Source organism: Salmo trutta, chromosome 34 (genome assembly GCF_901001165.1).
Source record: "Salmo trutta chromosome 34, fSalTru1.1, whole genome shotgun sequence".
Classification (NCBI taxonomy): domain Eukaryota; kingdom Metazoa; phylum Chordata; class Actinopteri; order Salmoniformes; family Salmonidae; genus Salmo; species Salmo trutta.
Genome location: NC_042990.1, coordinates 509,523 through 529,315, shown reverse-complemented (window position 1 = coordinate 529,315; position 19,793 = coordinate 509,523). Strand labels below are relative to the sequence as shown.

At 43.9% G+C, this 19,793-nt stretch overlaps 1 protein-coding gene across 1 annotated transcript; it reads right to left on the bottom strand.

Annotated features, from left to right (window-relative positions):
- Positions 1-5,723: 5,723 nt before the first annotated feature.
- she (Src homology 2 domain containing E) lies at positions 5,724-18,269 on the bottom strand. The gene is made up of 6 exons (XM_029731213.1): positions 17,126-18,269; positions 12,369-12,495; positions 10,702-10,950; positions 10,191-10,419; positions 6,315-6,434; positions 5,724-6,097 (listed from the first exon to the last, which is right to left on the bottom strand). The coding sequence occupies exons 1-6, from the start codon at positions 17,615-17,617 to the stop codon at positions 5,914-5,916; spliced, it is 1,401 nt and encodes a 466-aa protein (XP_029587073.1). The 5' UTR covers positions 17,618-18,269; the 3' UTR covers positions 5,724-5,913.
- Between the last annotated feature and the right edge of the window lie 1,524 nt (positions 18,270-19,793).

The following is a 19,793-nucleotide window of genomic DNA, read 5'->3' as shown; positions in this document are numbered from 1 at the left end:
CTACCTGGCCTGATGACTCCTTGCTGTCCCCAGTCCACCTGGTCGTGCTGCTGCTCCAGTTTCAAATGTTCTGCCTGCGGTTATGGAACCCTGACCTGTTCACCGGACGTGCTACCTGTCCCAGACCTGCTGTTTTTAACTCTCTAGAGACAGCAGGAGCGGTAGAGATACTCTGAATGATCGGCTATGAAAAGCCAACTGACATTTACTCCTGAGGTGCTGACCTGTTGCACCCTCTACAACCATTGTGATTATTATTTGACCCTGCTGGTCATCTATGAACATTTGAACATCTTGGCCATGTTTACATTTACATTTTACATTTTAGTCATTTAGCAGATGCTCTTATCCAGAGCGACTTACAGTACTGAATGCATACATTTCCTTTTTTCCCATACTGGTCCCCCGTGGGAATCGAACCCACAACCCTGGTGTTGCAAACACCATGCTCTACCAACTGAGCCACACGGGACTATGTTCTGTTATAATCTCCACCCGGCACAGCCAGAAGAGGACTGGCCACCCCTCATAGCCTGGTCCCTCTCTAGGTTTCTTACTAGGTTCTGGCCTTTCTATGGAGTTTTTCCTTGTCACCATGCTTCTACACCTGCATTGCTTGCTGTTTGGGGTTTTAGGCTGGGTTTCTGTACAGCACTTTGTGACATCAGCTGATGTAAGAAGGGCTTTATAAATAAATGTGATTGATTGATAGTGATGAGCTTTGAGGGCACTATGGTGTTGAACGCTGAGCTTTAGTCAATGAATAGCATTCTCACATAGGTGTTCCTTTTGTCCAGGTGTGTATGTGAAAGGAATAGTGTGCAGTGAAAACGTGTTTTGACCACAGAGACACAGACCCTCCCCTTCCTGCTTGAGTATCTCAATCTCATTCCACTTGGTCACAGGAGTGTTCAGAGGTCTTTAGTCATTGGATGATTCAAATACATCAGACTGTGTTTTGCTCAGTGAAAAAGATAGAGGACATTCATTCCTTCAAAAGCAAATATTTAGCCTCAAAGGTATGATACACTTAAATGCAGGCTCTGGAGAATGTAGCATCGAGTCACTGTCTGTTCGGTGAGGATGAACACTTACATAACACAGAATTGACAGATTTACTTTGATCATAGTATACCTTAGCCAACCACTTTGATATCAGGAGACACTGTAATTGGGTATAGGACACACATGTCTTAATCTACAAGTGATAAGTTGAGTAATATTGTAAAACTTCAATTAAATGCCAAGTCTAAATAGCCGCCTGTCCATTTTAATAGCCGGGCATCGGCAGACAGTTTAGCAAATAAATACTTTGTTTCAAATAAACACTGGGTGTAAATGAATTGTTTATCAGTGAACTTCAGTGAGTATGGTAAAGAGTGCGCAAAAGAAGATACAGATCACTGGGCACAGACGTCAATTCAATGTCAATTTCACGTTGGTTCAGCATGATTTCATTGAGATGACGTGGAAACAATGTTGATTCAAACAGTGTGTGCCCAGTGACAGGATGTTTTGTGTGCCCAGTGAGAGGAGAGCAACGTCATTGCCATGGATGAGACAGCAGTGTGGTTTGACATGGTCACTGCAACTACGGTGTATACAAGAAGCGCAAAGTGTATGATGGGCATCCTAGTCATTGCAAGTCTGTGATGGATTTGTTATTATAATGTTTATACTGGTCATACTGGTAACAATAAACAGTGTGGTAGTCTTTCACAATTTTATTCTGCAAAAGCTAGGAAATAGAATCCTGTCTCAGCCTGTCTCTAACAAGCACTGGTTGTGTTCAGTGATTGAAGCAAATGAACACCTGGGCTATTAATTCAAGTTTTACGGTACATCTCTTGGACACACAGAGCGATTGCCTAGCTATTTACAAACCAAAACAACTCAACCAGCACCTCATACAAAATACTTGTATCAAATACACATTTGACCTTGGCCTGGACCTTTCACTCAGCCTTTATGAGACACACATGGCTGGGCCAGCCTGGGTAAGGTAAGGAGAAGTGGGACACAGAGCCTGGTCCTGTCACTGGGGAAGCAGACAGCACAGGCAGATAAGGATGATAGGGACACTTCGGTTACCGGCGGGCCAGGTCAAGCGACAACAAGATGACAAACTGCCCCTTCCATCAGTCACAGTCAGACGGTCCTGTCTGTCATGCAAGCCTAAGGAGCCGGAGGGGCTGAGATAGCATGAGGGAAAGATGGTATCAAACACAAAGAAAATAGATATTCTGTATCCTGTATATTCATCCAACTGTAGCCCAACTACCGCTCTAGGCTAGGACCCCATCCTAATGTATATCTAGCACTTATCTTACTGTATCACTCAAGTAGAATTTAAAAAGGCACACCTTGATCATGTATAAGTAGTCCATCTTGATAGAACATGTTGATGTCTCTTATGGCCACTTGAGTTGTGCACTATAATGGTGTGACAAAGGACTCAATGACCAGGACAATTTAGGACCATAACTGCTGTATTGAATTTTTAAAAATGGTGCTTTGGTTGCCTTACCTTCTTTTTTAAGTTAACCTGAACTAACTAGCTAGATGTAGGATTTTCTAAGAAGTATTCCTCTGTAGTTCAGTTGGTAGAGCATGGCTCTTGCAACGACAGGATAGTGGGTTTGATTCCTGGGACCACCCATATGTAAAAAATGGATGCACGCATAACTGTAAGTTACTTTGGATCAAAGCGTCTGCTAAATGGCATGTATTATAAGAATGCAGACAATTGAGGTACCAGACAACCGAGGTACAAAAACATTGTGCTTAGTCTGTGTTTCTTTCAGGAATAGTATACCCAACCTTAGGTCCAAGGACTTGCATTCACAAGTGGACTTGAAACTCTAACCATCTCAATGTTCACGTTAACCTGACTCAGGACCAACACATATGGAATGTCCTCTCAATAAGACAAGGTGATTCTGTTGATAGATTATCAGACTCAGATATCACAGTGATGGAGTGATAAAGGAGAGGGGGAGAAACAGACAGTCAAGGACGGAGAGAGGGATGGTGTTCTTCCTTCCTTCTCGTTAAGTATCCCTGATACCACTGGGTGTAATGATGTTACACTTATAGATTTTTCTGGGATGCATTTACCTCAACTGTACGCAAAGTGGCCTGGGTGCCCCTGCTCTTAACGTCTACCTTAACTGTTTGTCCCAGGCCCAACCCTACACCCGATCCTCACTCTGCTGAGTCCACGCTACACCCAATCTATCCCCAGACTCTTTCCCTTTACACTCTGAACTACACATTTAAATACGGCAATAGAAGCTGCTTGAAAGCTGACCAATTTAATGCACTCTGCAGCACACCCGATACTGACAAAGTTCTACATTTTTCAATGACATAGACAGCGGCAGTGATGGGGCAAGGGTATACAAAAGCCTACAGAGAATTGGTGTGGGAAATATAGTAAGTGGGCAACGTCTAAATAGCTGTATTCTTTAAGTTAAGCAGATTATATTACAATATGCCTATGATCTTTGAAACGTTTACAGACAAAACTTTAGTCACTAATGAACTGTGTGCATTTGGATTCACAGATGTGTATAGAGTTGCCTGTACTGACCTTGATCATCCCATAGCACGCCTCCATATGGCCGCATACACTACTATCACAACATCTTGATCCCATACAGTATGAATTTCTTCACATATTATCTGCTTTTAAGGCAGTACAATCCAAAAACATTCCTTACCCCAGGACACTTCAACAGATGACTCATGCAGGGAAATAAAGAAAAAGGAGCACTCATTTTCTGCATAGATCTGATTGATTTATTAACGGGACAAACAAACAGGCAGAAGTTTCAGCGGAGTTCGCCTTCATCAGAGCCTCGAGTAGGAAAAGTTGGGAGGAACCTATATAATCCCACAGGGGAACGTCACACTAGCCATGTCAATTTAACATGTCGATCAGAGCTGTCAATAATAGCAACTAGACATTGGCTATTTAACCAAGTGTATAATAATCAATCGAGATTCCTACGTGCGTGCTCCACTTGAATAATAATAAAAGAGAGACTACAAACGTCCACAGGATATAGGTAAACAACCATGGACTATCTAAGGACATTTTATTTCAATCAGTAACATCAGTAACTCATTCTTGATTCAATAGCAGGTGTCTACATACACACCAAAAGACAAAATGGTATCAGCATATCTTTTCATAACGAGTACACACGTCATTATCTAGGGTTACATGGTATCTAACCTCATTCCCAGGCTGGAACTGTAGAGAGAGCCGGCAGGTGAGCGAGATAACGTAGCATCAAATCAAAGCAAACATGCATTGCCACTTTTTATTTTGTTGGTCCATTTGTTAGCACCAGGTGGCGCAATGTGACAGGGGGAGGTAAGGCACAGATCAAACGTCAGATTTTTTTTTCTTCCCCAAATATCTCACCAATTGACATTGGAAATTAACATGGGGTCTGTTGACACGTTTTCAGTCATATTCCATAGCGCTGTGCATCTAAATCAAGTATTTTGTTTCTTGGTTTGTTTCAGTCAGTAGTTAACACATAGAACAACTCCATCAGCTTTCCAACAACATCTTAACTAGTTGTTGATGCTCAGTTTTACAGTCACTGACTTTAGGCAAATTGGCCATGGTCAGGGTTTTACAGTGACAGACCACAAAAATCGAACCAGTCATATGAGTTGCTCAATCAACAATTCTATTAATGATGCAGAGATCATATGAGGTGAAAACCAGCATACATGTGGGTACTTGAAGACCAGGATTAGGAGCCTGTGGTTTAATGTAATTATCAAGGGATATTCAATCCCATAGGGTGACGCTAGCCTAACCCATGGCATATTACATTAGGGTGAATCGCTCAATGGTTCACAGTGCAGGTGGTACAGATAGTCACACGACTCTCACTGTTCACTGTAAGTAGATAAGATGAGGAAAATTGGGTGATGGGAGGATATCTCTCCTTTATATAAAAAAGAAGGCTAAGAACATAACTTAAATGTTTGCTGTGAGCGTAGACGTGAAGTAGTCTTTGTACAGTATTGTTTAGCGTTGGGCCAGTAACCGAAATGTTGCTGGATCGAATCCCCGAGTTGACAAGGTAAAAATCTGTCGTTCTGCCCCTGAGCAAGGCAGTTAACCCACTGTTCCCCGGGCGCCGATGATGTGGATGTCGATTAAGGCAGCCCCCAGCACCTCTTTGATTCAGATGCATTCAGTTGAATGCATTCAGTTGTACAACTGACTAGGTATCACCCTTTCCCTATAGTAGTCTTTGTCAGGTACAGTAGTTGTTGTTCTCCACAGGGTTGTGTACAGTTGGTGCAGTGAGCCAGCACATCCACCAGAGGGTGAGAGAGTCACTTTACTGTTTTTCTTCAAACAAAGCACTAGCTTTATCCCTTTGCAGCTTAAACCATTTCATAAAAATTATGATTAATGATACTGTATTCTCTACACATCTTTGAATTGAGAGTAGAAGTTCTGACTAAATTCTAACTGGCAGGGCTCTGACTCATTTGATTATTTATTTCTGCCCCGTTTGTACAATCAAGGCATGGGTTGAGTTTCTCCCAAGTTCACATGCAAAACAGAAGCCTGGGTGTTTTGCATTAGCTGCATATGAAAGGTGAGGGAATGATTGTACAGCAAGAGCAATACCCAGGTCTCTGAGCTTGCTGTCTTCTGTTTATCAAGGAGAAAATAAGACTGGACATTTTTTTTTTATATGGATTAAATAACATTAAAGAGAGAGGGACTGAAGCGTGAATGATAATAGATAAAGAGATTTTTTATTGAGGCTGTTGGGGGCCAGCATTAGATTGGAGATGTTTGTTGAGGATGATTTCATGCAGATGCAGAGGCAGGGGGTTGTTGGGGTGCACCTGAGTGTGGTGGGGGTGGAGTCAGTAAGGGCGTGGCACGGGGTGCAGCAGGGTCATGTGCTCGGCCCCATTGAAAGGCAGCCGCTGAGTGCCGTAGTGGTGCACCACCGCTGGAATGCTGGGAAACACACAGCTACTCTGGTCCAGCGTGTAGCCATTCTCCTTTGTCTGGGCAACAATGATGTGAACACAGCCCTGGCTTGTCCTGAGAGAGAGGGAGTAAAAAAAAGGTACAGAGGTAAAAAGGATTGATTACTTAATTAAAATCTCAAATTCAAACACTGGCTCGCTCTTCCACAAAATTCATAATATGTAGCCTTAAATTAGTATTAAGGGATCCAATGCATCAACTGCAATTATTTTTGGACATATTATGTATGGTATCAGCTCTAAACAGATGTACTAGTGACTAGTATTCTCACTTTAGCGCAATGGAGTATTTGCTGGTTCCTGATTCGCTGTTCCTCACCAGGAAACTGGCCTCTTTGCAGGACTGGAGCTGAGACTCTGCCTCCTGGCGTTTTACACAGCCATGGTACCAGCTAGAGCAACCGAGGGACAGAGGGAACGGAAGGTACAGGGGTCAGAAATGAGAGGAGGATTTTTTTTATTGAACCTTTATTTAACTAGGCAAGTCAGTTCGGAACAAATTCTTATTTACAATGACGGGCCTACCCCGGCTAAACCCGGATGCCGCCCTATGGGACTCCCAATCACGGCCGGTTGTGGTACAGCCTGGATTCAAACCAGGGTGTCTGTAGTGACACCTCTAGCACTGAGATGCAGTGCCTTAGACCGCTGCGCCCCTCCTGAGCACATGAAGCTAACAAAGTACAAAGGGCTTACAAAATAGTAGATGAGTCCTGTATTGAAGTGGTTCACTAATATCAACAATAGAATATCTGAACAACATAAGGTAACTCTGCAAGGTATAGGGGAGAGTGGGGTAGGTTGAGCTAAAGGGTTCGTTGACTGTATATATGAATGGACAAAGCCATCGGTCACGTGACACCATTCATTCCTACGTGAAGACTCAATAGTGTATTGAAGCCAAATGAAGTCGGTTAAGATGGCGTCTCATGGAAAGATAACGGGCACAGTTTGACCTACTCCAGGAAGTGCAGGCTATCTCAGTGCTGCGTCTTCTAATTGAATACCTCAAGTTGAAGGCCGACCGGGGAACTGCAGAATGACATTACCAACTAAATTATCCTTACAACTTCTTCTGTGTGCAATTTTAAATAGTCTGTTCAATTACATACATCTGCTGTATTAGAATAAATTATTGGTACCATGATTGTCTTCGCTGTGCTCTCTCAGCGCTCGGGTACGCCACCGAAGCTCCGCCCCTGTGCCTTCTTCTCGAAGAAGCTCAGCCCGGCGGAGCGAAACTATGACGTGGGGGACCGGGAGCTGTTGGCTGTCGTCAAGGCCTTGAAGGTGTGGAGACATTGGCTTGAGGGGGCTAGACACCCTTTTCTCATCTGGACTGACCACCGCAATCTAGAGTACATCCGGGCAGCGAGGAGACTGAACCCTCGCCAGGCAAGGTGGGCCATGTTTTTCACCCATTTTGTGTTTACCCTTTCCTACAGACCAGGCTCCCAGAACGTGAAGGCAGACGTATTGTCCCAGCTGTATGACACAGAGGAGCGGCCCATGGATCCCACTCCCATACTCCCCACCTCCTGCCTGGTGGCGCCGGTAGTGTGGGAGCTGGATGCGGACATTGAGCAGGCGTTACGTGCAGAGCCCGCTCCCGTCCAGTGTCCCGCTGGGCGTCTGTACGTCCCGTCTGCTGTTCGTGACTGGTTGATCTATTGGGCCCACACGTCACCCTCCTCTGGTCATCCTGGGATCGGTCGGACAGTGCGCTGTTTGAGCGGGAGGTACTGGTGGCCTACCTTGGCTAAGGACGTGAGGGTTTATGTTTCCTCCTGCTCGGTGTGCGCCCAGTGTAAGGCTCCTAGGCACCTGCCCAGAGGTAAGCTACATCCCTTACCCGTTCCACAGCGGCCTTAGTCGCACCTATCAGTAGTTTTTCTGACTGATCTTCCACCCTCACAGGGTAACACCGCGATCCTGGTCGTTGTGGATCATTTCTCTAAGTCCTGTCGTCTCCTCCCTCTGCCCGGTCTCCCTACGGCCCTACAGACGGCGGAGGCCTTATTTACACACGTCTTCCGACACTACGGGGTGCCTGAGGATATAGTGTCTGATCGGGGTCCCCAGTTCACATCTAGGGTCTGGAAGGCGTTCATGGAACGTCTGGGGGTCTCGATCAGTCTTACTTCAGGGTTTCACCCCGGGAGTAATGGGCAGGTGGAGAGAGTGAACCAGGATGTGGGCAGGTTTCTGCGATCCTATTGCCAGGACCGGCCGGGGGAGTGTGCGGCGTTTGTGCACTGGGCCGAGATGGCACAGAACTCACTTTGCCACTCCTCCACTAACCTCTCTCCCGTCCAGTGTGTTCTGGGGTACCAGCCGGTTCTGGCGCCTTAGCATCAGAGTCAGACCGAGGTTCCTGCGGCGGACGACTGGTTCAGGCGCGCGGAGGAGACATGGGAAGCTGTCCGTGTTCACCTTCAGCAGGCCGGGACGCGCCAAAAGGTGAACGCAGATCGCCACCGCAGTGAGGCACCAGGGGACCGGATCTGGCTCTCGACCCGAAACCTGCCCCTCCGCCTGCCCTGCCGGAAGCTGGGTCCGCGGTTTGTGGGGCCATTTAAAGTCCTGAGGAGAGTGAACGAGGTTTGTTATAGGTTACAGCTTCCACCCGATAACCGTATTAACCCCTTGTTCCATGTGTCTCTCCTTAGGCCGGTGGTGGCTGGCCCGCTCTAGGAGTCTGAGGTGCGGGAGGTTCCTCCGTCCACTCTAGACATCGGGGGGGCCCCGGCGTACTCCGTTTGCTCCATACTGGATTCGAGGCGTCGGGCGAGGGGCCTTCAGTATCTCGTGGAGTGGGAGGGGTACGGTCCGGAGGAGAGGTGCTGGGTTCCGGTCGAGGACGTGTTGGACCCTTCAATGCTGCAGGAGTTCCACTGTCTTTGCCTGGATCGCCCTGCGCCTCGCCCTCCGGGTCGTCCCCGAGGCCGGTGTCGACGCATTGCTGGAGCCGCGCGTCAAGGGGGGGGGAGGGTACTGTCACGACTTCCGCCGAAGTTGGTCCCTCTCCTTGTTCGGGCGGCGTTCGGCGGTCGAAGTCACCGACTTTCTAGCCATCGCTGATCCACTTTTCATTTTCCATTGGTTTCCATTGGAACCATCACACCTGGTTCCAATTACATCAATTACATGTTGTATATTTAACCCTCTTTTCCCCCTCATGTCCTTGTCGGTAATTGTTTCTTGTAGTGCTTATGCACGGTATGCTGGTATGTACCGGGTTTTGTTTGACCCATTTATTGTATTGTTCTGTTGACGGTGGTTTATGGATATTAAATGACACCATTGTAAATCAGTTTTCGCTCTCCTGCGCCTGACTTCTCTGCCGCCAGTACGCATTGCACTACACTGTGTGGGCTTATATATTCAAAATGTTGAGTTAAGTTGAGCCAATGGGTGATTACATTTTGTCCAGTTTATGCATAATATGCATAGTATTTTTGCAATGTGTCAGGCATATGAACTCAAAATATGTATTGTTACAGAGCAGACATCATCATGCCCTGTGCATACAAACATAAAACAAGCAGGGGTTTCTTGATTTTCTTGAGAGAGCAGCCAAGGAAGTAAGAGAAGGGAAGAAGTCCATTTGAGCAGTAGCAAGGGATGAAAAAAATTGACTGAATGACACTGAAGAGATACATTGACAAAGAAGAAAAAAACATCTATCTGTCGAAAGAGAGGCTATGAGAGGCACAAGGACAACTAGCAGAGGCACAAGGACAACTACCCCAAGTCAGCTCAATCTACCCTTTCCCTATGCTCAACTTACCCCTCTCTTGTGCCAAGAGAACACTTTTTTGGACAAGATATGTTTTCAAAACTGTTATGTTCACATGAATTTTGATTATTTCTAGATACACAACATTCTGAAATATATGTAGATACCTTTGTTAGAAAAAACACTATATTTCCCTTGACATAGTGATGCTGAATGTAAAAATGACTCAACTTACCCCACTCTCCCCTACCTGTACATGGAGAGAGTGACAGGTACATATCTACATATCTAATGTATTGCTATGTGCTGCAGAAAAAAACAGAAGATAATGTTTTTTAAAGCAACAATCTATTGCATCTGTCCCTGCCGTTGACCTATAAACCATGTCTCACTTGTCTCCCCTCCTCACCTCTGTTTCTCCAGGGGCAGGGTGGGGTCCACCCGGCACACCTCAGCCTCAGGGCTGATGCTGGGCGGGGAGGAGAGGGAGGGCAAGAAGGTAGGAGAGGACTTCATGATCTTCTGGCTCCAGCTCTTTTGTCGCAGATGCTGCTGCTGCTGCTGGGGCTGCCGTGTGAGGCTGAGGGCGGGGGGGTCCTCTTTGGTTGGGGTGGGGTGCTCAGGGCTGTCAAACTGGGCTGGGGACGAGGAGGGGTCAGAGCAGAGGGAGAAAATATGTAAAAGGGGTGGTCAACTTCTGTGTAGTAAATACTGTATATTGATATTGATCTGGTGTACTGGTTTAGAATGTCTAATTACATTATAGACCTTAGAGCTTGAGGGGTCAGCCACTTAATAGATGCATCATTGCATCAGCAGATAGTTGTGAGTGAGGTTGCATAGCTGCATAGCCAGTGGTAGTGTGCTAAAAATGTGTATGATTGTGCAGTAGGTCTTGTCTCTTGTCTAGACTATAGTACCAGGCAGAGCCTTGACAATCTGTTCCTTCTTCCACTCCCAGGGCAGCTGGTACTCAGCAGGGAGCCGGGGATCTAACTCTGGCCTGGTGACCGGGGTCTTCACACTCCCTCCGTCACCCTCCACACCACCCTCATAGGTCATGTCGTAGATCTGGGGGGGCACAGGTCGCCCCTCCTCCACCTCCCCCTCAACCCCCTCCAGCAGGACACACATCTTCAGCATGTCCTTGGAACCCCTCCGTCTGATCTCTGTTTAAAAAAAACAGCGACTCTTGTTAGAGAGGAAACACACCAGAGTGCCTCTGACCAGAGTATTGGCCGCCATTTTCTGTTCATTTTCAGATTATTCTACATGTTGAATCAGTAACAAGGAGCCACCGTTCGCCGGCACCCAGCTTTTAGCTGTTCGTCGTCGCGGTGTGTCCGACCCAACATTTCAGGCAACAGCTAGAGTTACCATTCCCAGACAACTGATCCTAGGCCAGTATTTTGCCTCACACATCCATATCAGCATCTGATAAATGTTGGTTAACTGATCCTAGAACAGAACTACCAATTATGGTCAGTGCAACAATGAGGAATAGAGAAAACATGATGTGTTTAGAGAAAACATGATGTGTTTATAAAATGTAATAAATAATAATTTAATAAGCGTAAATGGGCTTTGAACAGTTGAGCAATTGAGTTATTCACTTGACATAGCATGCAGCTGATGTCAGCTGTTGTATGTTGTCAATGCCAAAACATTATGTGCTGAGCTTGGACTGTCACAAAATACTTAACCACTGTTTAATACTGTATGTCACAATGCACTGGTCACATCTGTTCCTGCACCACTTCAATATGAGAATGTACTTAAGTATGACACGCTACTAAAATGTTGTTATCTGCAGTCGGCCATATTCCCCAGGGCACTATAAACGGGCTTTCCCAACATAGCCAGGTAGTAAGATATACATTGGTAAAGCCTTGATGATTAGTGTGTAACAGGCCATTTTCAGTGTCACAGCAGGGTATTGTACCATTTTGGGTAAAACAATGAAGCGACAGAATCAAAGGAGGTCAAGAGAGTAAGTGATTGGTCGACTGACCAGTTGTCTTCCTGGATGCTGGGAGGTTTTGAGAAATGGTCATAGCCTGCCCATATAGGGGGCCATGCAGGGGCTCTGTCTGAGGAGAGCAGGGGGGGGGGGGGTAGTCACTGAGGACCAACTTCCTTTCAGGAGAAAAGTACAAGGAAACAGAGACAGGAAAAAGGAAGCAGAGACAGGAAACTTCACCCATTGTCCTAGCACAACACAGTTGCCATAGCAACCTCCAGTGCTAGGCGATTGAGTTCATGTTTTTCAACATTTCTAATCGCTCTTTTCTGGAGAGCTGGAAATGGCGGTCCAATCATTCCCCCATGAAAGACACACATACATAGAATTCAGCCAATGAGGCCTGGCGCACACATGCCTGCACAAACCAACAAACATAGGCCTAAAACAAAAAATATGCATAGGAACAACAATAGAAAAAACAACAAACTCTGCTCTTTGCTGGCCACTGATATCAGATCAGATTACCAAAGGCCAATCCATCATCCTCAAAGCTGGGACCTGATCCAAAATCAATGCTTGTTATCCAAATATTAGTAGGCTAACATACTGAATAGTATGTGTCACCTGTGATCATCTGCTGCGCATCGTAAGGCTCCATGTATCCATCATTCTCCCCCTCTCTCTCCGCATCCCTCTGCTCCCGAGTCTTGTGGGCGTCAAAGGGATCTGCATAGTCCTCAAGAATGATCACCTGAAGCAAAGGAGCACAGCAAAATGAATACGCATGAAAACTGCTCAAAGACTCTGGTTTCCCAGACACATATTAAGGCTAGTCCTAGATTTCAAAACTATTTTAATTGAGATTATCCATTGAGCATGCTTTTTAGTCCAAGACTAGTCTTAATCTGTGACTACAGAGTAGAAGTATGATTCACTAGACGGAAAGGAAGAGGTGAGATAACAACAAAGAGACGTCAAGGGGTTTTTGGTGACATTATCTTATATATTATCTAAATTGCCCTGCTTCCCAAAGAGATCAAACATACATATATCATCAGTTATACAAAGCAGTACCCAATCAGGCCCGTCTATTGTCAATGTTCAAAGAGAGTACAGCGGTATCATTGTTGCATCTTCTTTGTCCCAGATCCATTATCCTAACAACACCACCTACAGTATCTGTTAAAGACCACCATTGCAAAAGGAATTCATTCACACTTGACTGCTCTGCTCTGTCTTTTTATTAGTGCCAAGCCCTTTCAAGTTTCTCACTGCCTGATAGTAGATACCAGGTCAGTGTCTGTACAGGGGGTCGTTTTGCTGTAATAAATGTTCTTGTTCTGTCATCTCTAACCTGGGCTGCCATGTGGCGCAGCGGTCTAAGGGACTGCATCTCAGTGCAAGAGGTGTCACTACAGTCCCTGGATTGAATCCAGGCTGTATCATATCTGGCTGTGATTGGGAGTCCCATAGGGCGGCGCACAATTAGCCCAGCATCGTCTAGGTTTGGCCGGTGTAGGCTGTCATTGTAAATCAGAATTTGTTCTTATATATATATATAGCGAGCTGGCTGGTGAACAAGATAAAGTAATCTCTAGTCATGTTGCCTTGCAAGCATGATGATGGTAAATGACAATTACTGATACATGTAGGATATTAATTTGAGACAGTTTTCTATAGCAGGAAAATAATCCTGTAGCAACAGGAAATGTGAATAATTATGTGGATCATAATTCATGGACATTTTTTGTAGGGAATTAAACATTTTACGTTAGGGCAAATCAAGTCTGAAATGTTAAAGTGGAAATTACAAACCTTTTAAAACTTGAATACACTACAAGTTTGCATTTCCTGCTGTGCAAGGAAAATTCTCATCAACAAAAGACTGATCAAATTAAGATCCTACGTCTGTAGGCCCCAATGCGTCCATCCATCCTTCTACCAGGATCTAATAGCACAGAGTATGCCAAATCTGATTCAACTGGTGATGGCTTTAGCACTTTTAAGGACAACTCCAACATCACACACAGACACAATCTCTGTCTCTCTCTTGCTCACACACACACATGCTTTAGCACTTCCTGTGACCTGACCACAATATGGTGCGAAGGATAAGCGAAATTATATATAGGCTACAGCTTATCACACCCTGAGTTACTCAGCCCCATGTCAGGTTAGGTCTTTTTAGGGCCGTGTATGCTTTTTTTGTGCCAGGCCTCATAGGTGGAAACACAAAAGTCTGTGTCTTTATGCCAAACACCAGGAAAAAGTCTTATAATGGAAATGCTGCAAAACTGTAGCTTCCTCTGAGGCCCCTGAGAGATATTCCCCTTTCAAAGCCAAACAAAGACAGGCAGATTGACAACCCCAGCGACTGGGGCACTCAGGAGTCAGGGAAGGGATTTACCCCTCAAAACATAAAACTCTCTATTTCTCCTCCCTCTTTTATGTTTTTTTTTCACACCATCTCTCTACATCGTTTTCACTCGCTTTTTTATTTTCAAAGCCTAGCCAGAGGGGACCTGGATTAGCACACAATGCTTTTTACAACATGATAGCCTTCACCTGGGGCTTGAAAGAGAGAAAGGGGAAGGATGAGTTGGAGGTGGAGGGGTGAGAGAGGGGGAACACTGTGTCAGGAACAGAGGGGATTGGAGGAATAACTTTCAATAGAGGTGAAAATATGAAATGTCTTTATTCCATTGGAACTTTTGTGAGTGTAATGTTTACTGTTCATTTTGTATTGTTTATTTCACTTTTGTTTATTATCTATTTCACTTGTAAACATGTTTCCCATGCCAATAAAGCCATTTGAATTGAATTTAATTGAATTTAGAGGGAGATGGAAAGGAAGGGAAAGAGAGGCAGACAAGGAGGAGTGGATACAATGAGATTCAGAGACAAAGGGGAGGGAGGAAAACTGAAACAATGATATCAACTTTCACAGCTTCGACTGTTCCTTTGCTTTTCAGTGTCAACAGTATTAATGACACCACATGTTATTTTTGAGTAGGATTCCTGTTGCAGCCTACTATGGCTTATAATAATTATGGCTGTTAATATAATATAATAGTTATGCTTCATTCATTGATTGATAGTAATCCAAATGAAGTTCAAGTTTATACTTTGAATTTGTAGTCATTATACACCCCGGCCTCATCCAATTACTGCTATATAGACCCCATAATAAAACTTACTGCAAGCTAAACAAACAAACAAATAAAGATTAATTATCAAATGTATTATTAGAATATATCATTAGCATCACACTGGGGCCGAGCTCCCTGCCATCCAGGACCTCTATACCAGGTGGTGTCAGAGGAAGGCCCTAAAAATGGTCAAAGACTCCAGCCACCCAAGTCATAGACTCTTCTTTCTGCTACCGCATGCCTAGTGCCAAGTCTAGGTCCAAAAGGCTTCTTAACAGCTTCAACACCCAAGCCATAAGACTCCTGAACAGCTAATCAAATAGCTACCCAAACTATTTGCATTGACATCCCCCCCACCTGTCAGAAGGTGGGTGTAGCTGATGCATGAAGTCAGGCGCAGGAGAGCAGAATGAGTGAGCAATGCATGGCAGCACCCACCCGTAGCACGCGCTCCAGCAGGTATATCTCTCTGGTCACCCCCAAAGCCAATTCCTCCTTCGGCTGCCTCTCCTTCCAGTTCTCTGCTGCCAATGACTGGAACGAACTACAAAAATCTCTAAAACTGGAAACACTTATCTCCCTCACTCGCTTTAAGCACCAGCTGTCAGAGCAGCTCACAGATTACTGCACCTGTACATAGCCCATCTATAATTTAGCCCAAACAACTACCTCCTCCCCTACTGTATTTATTTATTTATTTTGCTCCTTTGCACCCCATTATTTCTATTTCAACTTTGCACTTTCTTCACCTGTAAATCTACCATTCCAGTGTTTTACTTGCTATATTGTATTTACTTCGCCACCATGGCCTTTTTTGCCTTTACCTCCCTTATCTCACCTCATTTGCTCACATTGTATATAGACTTATTTTTCTACTATATTATTGACTGTATGTTTGTTTTACTCCATGTGTAACTCTGTGTTGTATGTGTCGAACTGCTTTGCTTTATCTTGGCCAGGTCGCAATTGTAAATGAGAACTTGTTCTCAACTTGCCTACCTGGTTAAATAAAGGTGAAATAAATAAATAAAAAAGATAAAGGCACATGGTAACAATACACTTGACCAACAATAAACGGTAATCAATTACGCACGGGTGAAAACAGCACCCGTCGAAAACCAGCCATAACGTACCGAATGAACACAGAAACAATCACGCACAAAAACATGGGGGAAACAGAGGGTTAAATACATGAACATGTAATTGGGGAATGAAGCCAGGTGTGTAGAAAACAAAAACAAAACAAATGGAAAATGAAAGGTGGATCAGCGATGGCTAGAAGACCAGTGACGTCGACCACCAAACGCCGCCTGAACAAGGAGAGGGACCGACTTCGGCGGAAGTCGTGACACCACCCCCATTTTTACCCTGCTGCTACTCTGTTTATTATCTATGCATAGTCACTTTACCTCTACCTACATGTATATATTACCTCAATTACCTCAACTAAACTGTGCCCCAGCACATTGACTGGTTCCCCCTGTATATAGCCTTGCTACAGTTATTTTATTGTTGCTCTTTATTATTTGTATTTATTTTTTATTTTTATTCAGTTTAATTTAGTAAATACTTTCTTAAGACTTATTTTTCTTAAACCGGCATTGTTGGTTAAGGGCTAAGGGCTTGTAAGTAAGCATTTCACTGTAAGGTGTATTCACCTGTTGTATTCGATGCATGTGACAAATAAACTTTGATTTGATTTGATGATTTGACAGACCTTACAGATTATTGTATGTGTGGAGTACAGAGATGGGGCAGCTATTCAAAAATCATGTTATCCACTATTATTGAACCCGGAATAAGTTCATGCAACTTATTATGCGATTTGTGAAGCACATTTTTACTCCTGAACTTGGTTAGGCTTGCCATAACAAAGGGGTTGAATACTTATAAACTCAAGACATTTCAGTTTTTAATTTTGTATTAACTTCTAAAATGTTCTACAAACTAAATTCCACTTTGACACTATGACGTATTGTGTGTTGCTCAGTGACACAAAAGCTCAATTTAGTCAATTTTCAATTCAGGCTGTAACACAACAAAATGTGGAAAAGGTAAAGGGTGAATACTTTCTTAAGGCATTGTACATACCATACGAAACGTAACATATCATACTAAATGTAGGGAGACAGATTTACATTTACAATGTTAGGTCTACCCCTGAGTCCAGCATCACATCCAGTTGAAAATAGAAATAGTCTACAATTTCTAAAGTGCTTCAACATTTCTTACCGTCTCTGTTTTGCACAGTGGCTGGGATTTCTCTGTATCGAGTACCACTGGACTGCTGTTGAAGTTTGGGCTCTTGTCCTTCTTATCGACTTTAATCAGACGACTGATGTAGGCATTCGCAGAACTGGAGCTTTTCAGTGGCTGGTGCTCATCAAACACTGGCGACTCTGCTTTGGAATTTTTGCGACTTTTACCTATAAGGCTATCCCAAACTTTTCCATCCTTCATCGAACGTGTGCCATTCCTTCCCAGTTCGATGGCAGAATTTTTTCTATTTCTTCCTGACAGTAGAGATCCAACGCCTCCACCCCCGGCACTACTATCCATTCCCGAGTTTTTGCTCGAACTCACTTTGGAGCTGGTTACTTTGGTGCCAATGCCAGCTACCAGTCCAAGTTTACCCCTGGATTGGGAACCTGATTCTGAAGCTGAGCGGATCCTATCAGTACCGTTCTTCAAATTGATGGGGAATTCTTTGAACCACTTTGCCATGGTCTCTGTATAAAGCTAATACTCTCTTTGCTCCAACACCTTTATGCGCCATGCACTGTGCCAGCCCCAAAGACGCACCTTTAGAAATCAGAGTGGGCTATTCTGACACAAAAGACTTCCGTTGCTTCAACACAAGGCTGTTTTTTGAGATGTTCTGCATGTAATCCAAAGCCTTCACTGGCTTATCTTTTACTTTGAAAAAATATATTGTTATAATAGTCCAATGGTCTAATTCTAGGCTATAAGAAATTCCAAATGAAATAGAATATGATTTTTTTCATTTGATAATCCAATGAAACATTGATTAGGCTAACTTAATAGGCATGTTACATTTCGTTTTCTAATAAAGGCCACAACATAAAACCAACATGAAATAAATAACAAATAGCCTACATGTGATAGCTTATAACAAAATAAAAACCTGCTGTAGCCTATTTTGGAAGATTTCTTCCTACTTTTATCCCATTTGTGATTTTCTTTAAGTCAGGTCCTATCCTTCTGCTATTTAGCTGCATGTAGAGTTATTCCCTTTGGATGAAGAGAAGTCTTTGGAGTGGGAAAACTCGAAAGAATCGAAAGTTTTTCTTGGTTCTTATTAGTGATCCCATTCCCAGAGTGTTCAATCTTGTGGCTGTCTATTCTTACAATGTAGCCCACTGACTGTGGCCAGAAGTTGAGAGGGGTGGGAAAGAGGGGTGGGGTAACATAGCAGGAACACAGACTAGCCTACAGTGGGAGGTGATTATTTCTAGAGTGGTCTACTATCCTGGCTGCCTGTGTCATGGATGCAAGATGGGGAAACTATTTTTATATTTTTTGCCCATGATGTTTATACCTGTACATAGCCCATCTTTAATTGAGCCCAAACTACTACCTTTTCCCCTACTGTATTTATTTATTTTATTTATTTTGCTCCTTTGCACCATATTATTTATATTTTAACTTTTAACTTTCTTCAAACTACAAATCTACCATTCCAGTGTTTTTTCTTGCCATACTTTATTTACTTTGCCACCATGGCATTTTTTTGCCTTTACCTCCATTATCTCACATCATTTGCTCACATTGTATATAGTCTTATTTTTTCTACTGCATCATTGATTGTATGTTGTTTTACTCCATGTGTAACTCTGTGTTTTTGTATGTTGTCGAACTGCTTTGCTTTATCTTGGCCAGGTCGCAATTGTAAATGAGAACTTGTTCTCAACTTGCCTACCTGGTTAAATAAAGGTGAAATAAAAATAAATAAATAAAAGCTTGGATCAAAGGATTGGCTAGACTACTTCATCCTCCCCAACAACCTTGTTTTGCAGTGTTGTCTTCACTAGGGCAACCTGGACTCAGGGGTAGACAAAACATAGTAAATGTAAATCCAGGACACTACAATTACATAGTATGGTATGTTTTAATTTGTGGATGTCCATCATCCATTTTGTATGATATGTTACGATTTACAATTTGTATGACATGTTACAAATTGCAATTTGTACAATATGTTACCCCCCATCAACCCTAATGTAACCTTCTGACTTATGTAACCATACCAAACATCAAGCACACCAAGACAGTCGTGAAGAGGGCACAACAAAACCTATTCCCCCTCAGGAGATTCGGCATGGGTCCTCAGATCCTCAAAAGGTTCTACAGCTGCACCATCGAGAGCATCACTGCCTGGTATGGCAACTGCTCGGCCTCCGACCGCAATGCACTACAGAGGGTAGTGCGCACAGCCCAGTACATCACTGGGGACAAGCTTCCTGCCATCCAGAGCCTCTATACCAGGCATTGTCAGAGGAAGGCCCTAAAAATTGTCAAAGACTCCAGCCATCCTAGACATAGACTGTTCTCTCTGTAACCGCACGGCAAGCGGTACCGGAGCGTCAAGTCCAAGAGGCTTCTAAACAGCTTCTACACCCAAGCCATAAGACTCCTGAACATCTAATCAAATGGCTACCCAGATTATTTGCATTACCACCCCCCCTTCCCCAAGCAGCATAAAAGGGGGCTACCCAGACCCCCCTTTTACGCTGCTGCAACTCTCTGTTATTATCTATGCATAGTCACTTTAATAACTCTACCTACATGTACATTATTACCTCAATTACCTCGACTAACCGGAGCCCCCGCACATTGACTCTGTACCAGTACCCCCTGTATATGGCCTCGCTTTTGTTAT

Coding starts and splice junctions, on each gene's coding strand:
- she (XM_029731213.1), bottom strand. CDS start 17,617: ATGGCAAAGTGGTTCAAAGAATTCCCCATCAATTTGAAGAACGGTACT. Junction 12,496..17,125: donor CACTGTGCAAAACAGAGACG/GTAAGAAATGTT, acceptor CCTTTGCTTCAG/GTGATCATTCTTGAGGACTA. Junction 10,420..10,701: donor GATTGTCAAGGCTCTGCCTG/GTACTATAGTCT, acceptor CCTCGTCCCCAG/CCCAGTTTGACAGCCCTGAG.